The sequence below is a fragment of the Mus pahari genome, chromosome 20 (genome assembly GCF_900095145.1).
Source record: "Mus pahari chromosome 20, PAHARI_EIJ_v1.1, whole genome shotgun sequence".
NCBI classification, from domain to species: domain Eukaryota; kingdom Metazoa; phylum Chordata; class Mammalia; order Rodentia; family Muridae; genus Mus; species Mus pahari.
The window spans coordinates 30,408,811-30,419,958 of record NC_034609.1 but is presented as its reverse complement, the minus strand read 5'-3'; the positions used below and the strand labels follow the sequence as shown (position 1 = coordinate 30,419,958).

The window sequence follows — 11,148 nt, the reverse complement described above, 5'->3', positions numbered from 1 at the left end:
TGTGTACAAGGACCTTAAGAAAATAAGATGCAACCAGTGGTGGTGACACACATCTTTGATCCCAGGCAGAGGCTGGTAGATCTCTTGAGAGTTTGAGGCCAGCCTGGTCTATAAAGCTGTTCCAGGATAGCAGAGTTACAGAGACACTCTGTTTCAAACAACAACAACAACAACAAAAACAAAAAACAAAAAACACAAAACTGCCCTCCAGTCTGGAAATGAATAGGTCAGCAATGTTCAAAAATAAACTCTGCTATTTAAAAGAATAAAAGGGCTGGAGAGATGGCTCAGTGATTAAGAGCACTGACTGCTCTTACAGAGGTTCTGAGTTCAATTCCCAGCAACCACATGGTGGCTCACAACCATCTATAACGTGATCCAATGCACTCTTCTGGTGTGTCTGAAGACAGTGACAGTGTATTCACACATATAAAAATGTAAAAGAAAAAAGAAAAAAGCTTTTCCCTCCATTAATCTTCTGTTGGCAATAAAGATTAAATTTTCACTTTGTGATTTATCTTATTGAGGGACCTATAATATTTCCCATCACAAACTAAAGTCTAAGTTTTCATTAAAAAATGATATATAATGAAAACTCCAACTTCCTTAACATGCTTAGGTGATCTTCCCATGTTGTCACGGGCAGAGCCTGAATATGCCTTCACACAATCGTTTGCTGGAGCAAGCTAAGTCCAATGACACTCTGGGACAAATGCTAAGTGGCGGCTGGAAAGCTGGTGTAGCAAGCAAGAACACAGGCTGCTTTGCAGCACCCACACGGCAGCCCAGAACTACCTGTAACTCCTGTTCCGAGCATCTGGACCCTTCTGACCTCTACAAGCATTGCACAGATGTAGCACACATCCATGCAGGGAAAACAACTATGTACATAAAAGAAAAGAGAAACGGAATAGTTAGTGAAGAGAGGACGTGGTGTGCCAGGGCAATAAAAGATTCTAAGTTAATTGGATCCACCACCAAGTGACTCCCTGCCACACATATGTCACTTACAGTGGGTGGTGGCTCTAGCCTGAGGCTGGTCAGAGGATAACTGTTGGGTGACAGTTCTCTGCTTCCACCATGTGGATTCTGGGCACTAAGTTCAGGTTGTAACCCTGGCTGCGAGTACCTCTGCCTGCTGAGACATCTAGGCCCCTGAAGTTTCTTTCTGATCGATCACTCAGCCTGATGCAGAAGCTTCTATCACAACATACTTGTTGAGTGAAACGTAGGGATACACCATGAACTATTCCACAAGATTCAAATTTTTACATTCCCAGAGAACCTTTTGGGTATCTACAGTCCTCTGTGGCTTCGGAAGGGTGACAGAGCCACGAGGCCCTGAGGGTAGAGCAGTGACTGGGATGAGCACCATCACGACAAGGGCATGGAAGTGAAGTCAGCACAAGGCTGAGACGAGAAGTCTAACCAGGGCTACCAGTCCTATAAGGAAGTGAGGGAACATCTAATATAGGGTTTACCTGCATAGTTGTTGTTTGTGCTTGCTTTAGAAAAAATAATACAGGGTCTTACTGTGTAGCCTTGGCTAGCCTAGAACTCCCTGTGTAACCCTGGCTGGCCTTGAGATCTGCCTCTGCCTCCCTGATGAGACACAGCACTTAAGCCAATGTGTCTCAGTCTCGAAATGTGGTAGATTTAAACATGTGTATCTAACTAATTGGGCAAAGAGTAATTTGCAAAAGGCATATTTATATATTATATTAAATTCACACAAAAATTTTTTGAGCTGAGTTTCATGCATGACCCCAGGCTGACCTCAAACTCTCTACCTAGCTGAGGATGACTTTGAACTCCCATCTCCCTTGCCTCCCAGACCTCCCAAGAGCTGGACTGCACTTCACATGCCATGGCTAAAGAGGATGGCACAGTGGTTAGGAGCACTGGCTGCACCTGCAAAGGACCTGGGTTTTAGTTTTCGGCACCAGCATGTGTCTCGTAACCCTCTCTGATGTCAATCCCAGGGGCTCTGAAGCCCTCCTCTGGCTTCCTCAGACACCGCACGTGTAGGCAAGCGGTCATATGCATAAAATAAGAAATAAACCTTAGAAAATGCTTTGATCCAGCCCACGAAGTAGGATGGAACAATAAAAGTGGCAAGAAATTAAGTTCAAGTTGATATTTCAAAGCTGGTTGGTGCACAGCTGTGATCCCCAGTGCTTAGAGGCAGAAGGACCAGCAATTTGAGGCTGGTCTAAGTTATATAAGAGTATGTTTAAAAACTAAGAAGAAAACCAAAACGTTTTATTCTGAAATCAAAGGGGCTAGGACTTTATGAATATACAGCTCTGTGGTACTATATGCTTAGCATGCCCAAGGCCCTGGGTCAATTTCAATGCCTAAGACTGAAAAAGAAGAAAGAACAACTTCTCTTCTTGTGAGTTACTATAACAACCACTTTTTCTCCTCCTTGGTTTGGCCACTGCTGAAAGAGCCAAGGACACTGTTACTGCACCCCCTGTGGCTGGCTACCTGTTGTCTCTCAACAGTGACCTGAAATTCTCGCCTTTGATAACCTGGTCCCTCATCAGCTGGATGTGGGCTGCTGTCTCTTTTTAGTGGTGTTCAGAGGACTCCAGGGCCTTGCACACGCTCTGCTATCTCATTTTTTAAAAAAGGAGAACAGGCTTCAGAGCAGCTCCTTAGGCAGTCGCTACTAAATTCCTCTTACATCACTGTGGTGTGGAGCAACTCTGTTGCTTGAATGTACACAATCTGGACGTGTAGCATGATTTCTACCAATGAGTACCTGCTTAGTGAGTATGTAGACAGTGAAAGAAGGAGCTTAAAGATGCTTCAGTGTGGATTGTATCGGCTTGTAAGGATTGTATGTCAAGTCAAAATCATTCTAGATTACTAAGTAATTAAAACAAGGGTGTGGATTCAACTAAAGTTTATACAACCTCAATTTTTTCTATTGTACTGAGACAGGATCAGATGTAATCCAGCTGGCCTTGAATTGAGTACAGCTAATCTTGGATTCTTTGCCTGTAGCTCCCAGGTACTAGAATTTTGTTGTTGTTCTGAGACAGAATCTTGCTGTGTAGTCCTGGTGCCTGACAAACCTGGAATAGTTTCCAGAGTAAACTCAGACTACCACTGTAGTACTACATAGTAAAGTCTGTCCAGAGCAATGTGCTTTAAGAACTAAGTAACCTGGTATTTGACCTTCTCATTAGAGATTAGGAGTTTTCTTCCTTCCTTCCTTCCTTCCTTCCTTCCTTCCTTCCTTCCTTCCTTCCTTCCTTCCTTNCCTCCCTCCCTCCCTCCCTCCCTCCTTCCATTTCTTCCTTTCTGGGGCCCCTGGACTTGGGTGCTGAGATCTGATCTCCAGTCCTCATGACAGCAGCAAGCCCTCTTACCCACTGAGTCCAACATTCTAAGGAGCCAGTTCATTCTAGAGCTGCCAGCAGCCACATGGGGATAGAAGCAGAATATTTGCACATTTATGTATCGTGTACAATCAATAGCATGAACCAGTGAGAATAATAAAATATGGTCCTGGTAGGTGTCCAAGAAAAGATACAAGAGAGAGTGCTGGAGTCTCCCATTCTTCACTGCTCACCTCCTCTAGCAGCCAGGGCTTTTAGAAAGTCTAGCAGCTTTGACGGCAATTTGCATTAAAATACATGGGTAGATTCTTCCAAGGTTTTGAAAACAAACAAAGCCACATGCATTTAAATTAAACTACAAGACTCTGAGTTTCTTATAAGAGTTTAAGGAATAGGTAATTTTCCCCACACATTTTTGTTCATCAAAACCACTCACAGTAAAACCTTTCTGGGAAGTGGGGTAATCTCAGATTGCATATAGCTTAATTTGTTTATTTTTATTTTTTTTGGTGATAACAGATAATTTCTTGCTTTGAAAGAATAAATTTTGGTTTATTAGCTGAGTGCATTTATTCAGCTGAACACAACTTTGCTACCGTTCTGTCCAGGAGAGTAAGTTAGGAAAACAAACAAATCAGTAACAATGAGCTATTTGTTGGTTAGAGAGATTTTTCTACATATAAAAAATAAATAAATAATTCAATCTCTCCTACCATGCAAATAATTTCCAGTAACAAACGTTGATATTTCAGACAAAAAAAAAATAAAATAAAATAAACCCCAGCAGGCACTGTCAGACTTACCCTAGTCTAAAAAGTGCCAAGCACGGCTTCAAAGTAGGCAGACGGCAGTTAAAGTAACATGTCTGACTGCCCATACATGCCCCAATATTTAACCTGGAACTGTCTTTAGTTACAATTATTAATAAATATGGCATAGACACACAAGCATTTCTTTATATAAAATATTTGATACCAATTTCTAGGCAAGGCTTGTTGGTAACATCAGCTTCCTTTAGTCCCCTTTCTTATGGGGAGGAGAGCTCTCTTCTGCAGGGTGACCTGGGACTGTGTGGAATGCAGATGCTTAGGAAGTGGTCCATCCAACAGGAGGTGCTCCACAGTCTCCTGCCCACTCACACCCAGAAGCCCACAACATCCCCAATAATGTTCAAGATGAAAAATCAAAGACAATATAGCTGATTCTATAAAAGAGGTGAATTATCAAAGATGCCCATTTTTTAGTTATCATTTGAAAATAGTTTGCTATATTTTGGCATTTGAGTACAAAATTGATAATACAGGTTTGTATCAAGGTGTCCCACACTCACAAAAAGCATTCCACTTGTGGTTTAAAATTCCTAATTGACCACCTACGGGGGTGGGGGGCTGCTACAGCTTCTGGAACAAGTAGCTTAGGACCTTGCTCTTGGCGCTCCTAATGACAAAGAAATCACCCATAAACCTTCATTTTACAAGCCTCAAATGATAATATTAAAACCCCTATGGGTCACAGGCCTCAGCCAGAACATGGGCACACCTTACCTGGTCTCCATCACCCCACTTTCAGATCTTCTAAGGAACAGGGGGTTAGAGGCTCCTGTCAGTCTCCCTGGTGGTTGTGCCTTTCACACCGGCAGCTCAGTGAGGCTGGAGCCGGAGCTCTCTTAACTGCCGTAGCTCTGCTTTCTACACTCAGAGCTGGGACATTTCTTCTTTTTTCCTTTGAGTTGAAGATGTATCATGGATGGAACCAATCTCAGGGTTATGAATTTCTCCCTAGCTGCTGGATACTGTTAGGCTGGCTGCAGAGCAGGAGGCCTGACTCACAGACAGCAGAGGACAGTGGGGTGACACCTCTGCTTGGCATCTGCTCTTTCCTCTGGCTACCCTGCCAATCAAGGCAGCTCAGGCTCTGCACAAACACTTGTGTTTTCTTTCCTTTCACCCTCTACCCCATTTGAAGTGTCATATCCTTGTGTAGCACTCCAGAGAAATCTAGAACATGAGAGCTATTTCTAGATATGTTTTCAGAGAGGTTAAAAAACCTCTAGAAAATATCAGATATTGATATTTCCTTTTTGTTCAGATTTGGGAGCTGTGCTAATCTTGAGGTTTTATGTAGAGTGTTTCAGGAGAAACAAACAGGATGGTTTTCCAGGTCACACCCTGAGTCATGACATTTAGCTGAACAAAATGCAGGTGACTACCATGGTCTCTCTCTCATCATCCCGTCCATTCAGGGTGTGTTAGGAAACCAATGTTAACCTTGAGCTGGAGGTGACTTGTCCTTACTACTTTGGGGCCACAAAAGACCAGTGCCAGGATCTCTCCTGGCCCCCGTGCTCTTTGTCACTCAATACGGCATCTGTGCTACAAAGCTAACGTGACCCACAAAATTACCACCAAAAGACGCCATGAAGGAACTGACCTCAAGGACAACTCCTGAAAGCTAGCTGGGATCCCCGGAATGGCAGTGAGACCCGGTTACCCGACAGTCACTAATAAAGCTCCACTGACCCGAACCAAAGGCACATTTGGTAAGCAATAAGAAATGGCTTAGCTTAAGATGAGGATCTTTCAAAATAAACTGTAGACCATCCCCTGGCTCCTACCAAATATAAACTCAACATAAACTAAAGAAAGAAAAACTCCTCTTTCAGGGCAGCGGTTCCAACTTGCTTTTCAACTTGGACACCACAAAAAAGGGGAGTGAAGGCAAAGGCAACCAGACTGTGCAAGTTCTGAGTCCTAAAGGCAGCACGTATGGGTGGAGAGCTGGTGCCAGATAGAGGTGGGGACAGGGGGACAGGGAGGGGGTCACTGTAGTGCAAGGACCTGTGTGGGACGTGCCTGGGGGATGGTGGCTGCACACTAGCACCGGGGAGTGACAGTCATCCCAGGTAGAGCTCAAGGCTATGCCCAAATGATTCCTACACAAAGAAAAGAGTCCCTTTTGGCTATCTGTTTATGTCCAAAGAGACACCCAAAGAGCCAGACTTCATGACGGGGGGGTGGGGGTGGGGGGGGTAAGAAACCTGATTACTTAGGGATCATATTATGAAATAAGATGATAAATTAACAGCTTTCATTTGGAGCTTATAACAGTTCTAGAATTTCTGACAAGGCTGTGTGGAAAAGGTCGGCCCTTCCTAAAACCCTGTTGTGGTCCAGCAGTGGTCTGCAGGTCCTCAGGAAGGCACTGTGATGGAGGGAACAAGGGCTTCTGTTTGTGCTTCTTTGTTGTTGCTTTTTCTTTCTTTTCATCTTTTGAGGCGGAAATACTTCTTGTGACAGTCAAAGCTCCTTCTTCAGTGTTGCTGCTCACACAAGCAGTCCCATGCGAGTGACTTTGGCGGATAAGAACGTATGCAATACAAATACAATCGGCTTTGGACAAGAATGCAGGTCCATGGTCTGTGGAGAAGAGACGAGCTGTCACTGTAATTCATTCTCTTTCTCTCTCTCTCTCCCTCTCCCTCTCCCTCTCCCTCTCCCTCTCCCCTTTCCTTCTTCTCATGTACATTTGGTGTTTGTCCTACAGATGTCTGTGAGGGAGTCAGATGCACAGGAACCTGAGTTAAAGGCAGTGTGATCTGCCATGTCCATGCAGGGAATTGAACCCAGGTCCTCTGGAAGAGCAGTCAGTGAGTGCTCTTAACTGCTAAGTCATCTCTCCAGCCCTACACACACTTTATAAACAATGGTATTAAATACATTTAGATGTGATATCTCACATTTGTTTTGTTTTGTTTTTTTAAAAAAAAAAGCAATCTCATAAAGCCCGGGCAAACCTAGAGCTTATTCATAGCAGTGGATAACCCTGAATTCCTGAACTGCCCACCTGGATCTTCAAGTGCTGAGATGACATGGATGCACCGGCATGCCCAGATGTGTGTGGTACAGGGGATCAAACACAGGGCTTTGTGCACGCTGGGCAAGCAGTCTAGTAACTGAGCTACATTTTACACTTGAGTTATAATTATGTATTTATGTGTGTGTGTGCGTGTGTGTGCGCGTGTGCACATGAGTACCAAATATGAGTACCAAGTGTGTGTGCACATGAGTACCAAGTGTGTGTGTGTGTGTGTGTGTGTGTGTGTGTGTGTATGTGTGTGTGTATGTGTGTGAATGTGTTCACATGAATACCAAAGCACATATATCAAAGGGCAGCTTATGGAAATTGGTTCTCTCCTGGAGAGGCCATCGTAGATCGTGAGGATTGGTGGTGATGGCCTTTACTTGGTGACCCTTCTCTATGGCTCTCTCCAAGTTCTTTTTTGAGACAGGGTCTCTCACTGGCCTAGAACTTGCCACAAAAGCTAGGCTGGATGGTCAACAAGGCCCAGGGATCTATATCCTGGCCTCCCTGAGGCTGGGATTACAAATGTGTGCTACTACGCAGCCAGCTTCTTTAACGTAGATTTTTCTGGAGGGGGATTGAACTCAGGTCCTTGTGCATGTAGAACGGACACTGTACTATCTCTCGGTTCTCAGACAACACTTAAAACCTAAGCAGAATGGCAAGTGTTAGGCCCTAACTTTCTACAAGGAGGTAAACAGCAGTAAAGGCTGGGGATGGACGGAGCTCAGGGGTCAGGGGTCAAGCACCTGCTCAGCACGCAGAGCCTTCAGTTCATTAACTCAGCACATAAAGGAACATAAGCAAGCCAACAAAGCAGAAGCCATGTGAGAGACAGGACGCTAGTGCAGACACACCCCTGTCACCATGCTCATGGTTTCAGACCCATTCTCACCAGTTCTCCCTCAGGGCCGCCAAAATCCAAATAGAGATTCCTGATTCCATCATCAGCAGACATCTTCAGCCGTTCAAACGGGTAGCGATACAATATGCTGCTGGCGCCTCCATTGTCTCTGGTGATAGTGAACCCGTGCTCATAGTGGACAGTGAACCTTACCTCTTGGCCACTTAAGGTGCAGCCTGTCAAAGACAAGAAAAACTTACATATAATAAAGATCCTATTTTAGTCATCAAGTAGAGAAGGATTCTTCTGGTTTCAAACAAGAAAACCAACCTTTTCTTGAGAATATATGAAGCCTAAGCTGCTTAAAATTTCCTAAAATAAGATTTTAAAAAGATTTATTATTCTGCACCTACTTTGACAGCACAAATACTAAAATTGGAACGAATCAGGGAAGATTAGCATGCTCCTGTGCAAGGATGACATGGAAATTTATGGAACAGGGGATTCATACTTTACAAAGGCCTGTTACTATTTTCGATTAGACAGTGTCCAATGTACCCAAGTTGGTAGGTAATTATGTCCTCCCTCAGATCTTCCTCCTTATCTGTTCCAAGTGCTGGGATTACAAGCATGGCCTACAAAGCCACACTGAGTTTTCTTTGTAACACAAGATCTTCCTGTGTAGTCTTAGGGGGCCTGGAACTCGATATGGAGACCAGGCTGACCTGCACTCAGAGATCTAGCTGTCTCTGCCTCTGGAATGCAAGGATTAAAGGCGTGCACAACCACACCTGGTATTATTATTATTATTATTATTATTATTTTTAAGATTTATTTATTTATTATATGTAAGTACACTGTAGCTGTTTTCAGACACTGAGCCACCATGTGGTTGCTGGGATTTGAACTCCGGACCTTCGGAAGAGCGGTCGGGTGCTCTTACCTACTGAGCCATCTCACCAGCCCCCCTGGTATTATTCTTAATTACATGCATATACATCGGTGTTGGGGTATGTGCACGTGAGTGTAGTGTCCAGCTGCTGTTGGAGCTGGAGTTACAGCTGGTTGTGAGTTACCTGACGTGGGTACTGGGAATCAAACTGGAGTCCTCTGCAGGGGTAAGAGTAGAACATGTTCTGAACTGTTGAGCCCAGGCTCCAGCCCCCTAGGATTATTACGGCCCAAGTCAGCATGCTGACTGAGATGAGGTAGGGCACAGCCTGACTTCTGTCTCTGTCCAACTGGGTACCAACTGTACGCAGTGAGGTGGGGACAAAGGGGCATCCGCTTCTCTCAAAGACTTTATAAATCTCTAACCGAGTGAGATAGAATATATAAACCACGATGACACTCAAAACTGAGCTAAGGCTTAAGTCAGAAAAAGATTTCTAGGATGGGAATTCAGAAAAACCCTAAAGAAAAGATAAAACTAGCCAGGAGGGGGTAGTGTATGCCTTTAATCCCAGAGCTTGGGAGGCAGAGGCCAGCCTGGACTACAGAGCCTGGGCAAGAAGGAAGAAGCAAAGGCAAAGACACCCTTCTGAGTTGCGACATGCTTTGGGGTGGGATCTGGGAAGGAGAGAATATCAGTCAAAAGTTTATGCTCCGTAAGAGTCATGAGGTGGCTGCTGTTCAAAGAATGCAACGGAGCTGCAGACACAGCCCAGTTTAGCTCACCTAGGGATTAGGTTCTAGGCTTAATCCCCAGTACCACAGAAAACAGAACAAAACACTACTAACACACACACACACCGCCCCCAACAAAGCTGGGCTGCAAGATGACTCAGTAGGTAAATAGTGCTTACTACCAGGCCTAGTCCATCCCTGGACCCACACGATGGAAGGGAGAGGACAGACTCACAAACTGTCCTCTGATCTCTGTCACTCTCACGAACTAAAGTAATAAATTTAAAATCTCAATCAAGGCCGGGCATGGTGGTGCACGCCTTTAATCCCAGCACTTGGGAGGCAGAGGCAGGCGGATTTCTGAGTTCGAGGCCAGCCCGGTCTACAAAGTGAGTTCCAGGACAGCCAGGGCTACACAGAGAAACCCTGTCTCAAAAAAACAAAAAACAAAAAACAAAAAACAAAACAAAACAAAAAAAAACTCAATCAAACAAAGATACATCTAAATCAAAACCGAAACTCTGACCAGTGGGTGTGGGCACATACACCTGTAATCTCAGCACTGAGCTAAGTGGGTGAGGTTGGAGAATCAATAATCTAAGGCTAGCGTGGGCTCCAGAGCGACACTTAAAGATCAGAGCTGAGCTGTGCTTCTCCGTTTTAACAAGAAAGGCTCTTGAAGCAGTCATCGCATGTAGCCAACATACTCTCTCATTGGATGAGTTCATGCAGCTGTATGTTAGCAAAGCAGGAAGGTGAGAAACAGATACACAGTGGTGGTGTCCTTCTCTGCACCGTGTGAAGTGAGTGTTGGACAACGGACCATCTCACCATCAGGGAAGGAACCTCGTGGCCAGAGAGCAAACATGGGTGAAATCAGCACCATCTCTAAATGAGTGGCTGAGGGGGCTGGGTAGGTGGGTAACGCCATACCTTAACCAAGGCACCCACAGTGTGGTCCTACTAACATCTCTCAAGCCTGAGTGTAGTGACGAGGCTGGGGTCTAAAGGGTCAGCTCTAATCTAGTTCAAGATGGCTCAGGTTCTTCCAGTCCTGGCTGTGGATGGTGCCATGCAGGCAGGAAGTCACAGCCAGGAAAGGGAATCCATCAACCCCACACCAGGCTTGTGTGAGCGACTCACTCCCAGTCCCCGAGATTCCCCACTTGCTGCCTCAGGAGGGAAGGAGGCAAAGCAAACACGTACGTGAGAAACTTCTGAGAACCAGAACCTTGTTTGTGGTTATGGCAATCTTGAAAAGGAGCAGGGAAGATCACACCGAGTGTGATTATGTCTAGACACTGGGTACTTATCTATTTATCGGTATGTGTGTCTTGTGCACGCATGCGCGCACACACACACACACACACACACACACACACACACACACACACACACGCCACAGCAGGCACATGAACAACCTAAGGAACAAGGGGTCTCACACCCAGGAACGTGCCACTCAAGCGC

At 45.0% G+C, this 11,148-nt stretch overlaps 1 protein-coding gene and 1 non-coding gene across 3 annotated transcripts in view; one reads left to right on the top strand and one right to left on the bottom strand.

Moving 5' to 3' along the window:
- Positions 1 to 3,832: 3,832 nt before the first annotated feature.
- Sntb2 (syntrophin beta 2) overlaps positions 3,833 to 11,148 on the bottom strand; it is an 81,507-nt gene continuing 74,191 nt past the window's right edge. Inside the window, exons 6-7 of one of the 2 annotated variants that reach the window (XM_021220173.1) lie at positions 8,107 to 8,291; positions 3,833 to 6,766 (exon numbers count right to left, since the gene is read on the bottom strand). In XM_021220173.1, coding sequence (XP_021075832.1) covers positions 6,674 to 6,766; positions 8,107 to 8,291 — 278 coding nt within the window. In that variant the 3' untranslated portion in view covers positions 3,833 to 6,673. The remainder of the gene's footprint in view (positions 6,767 to 8,106; positions 8,292 to 11,148) is intronic. The other variant, XM_021220172.2, reaches the window with a different exon arrangement.
- LOC115062720 lies at positions 8,465 to 8,570 on the top strand. Its single transcript, XR_003842652.1, has one exon. It is a non-coding gene; the product is annotated as a U6 spliceosomal RNA (small nuclear RNA).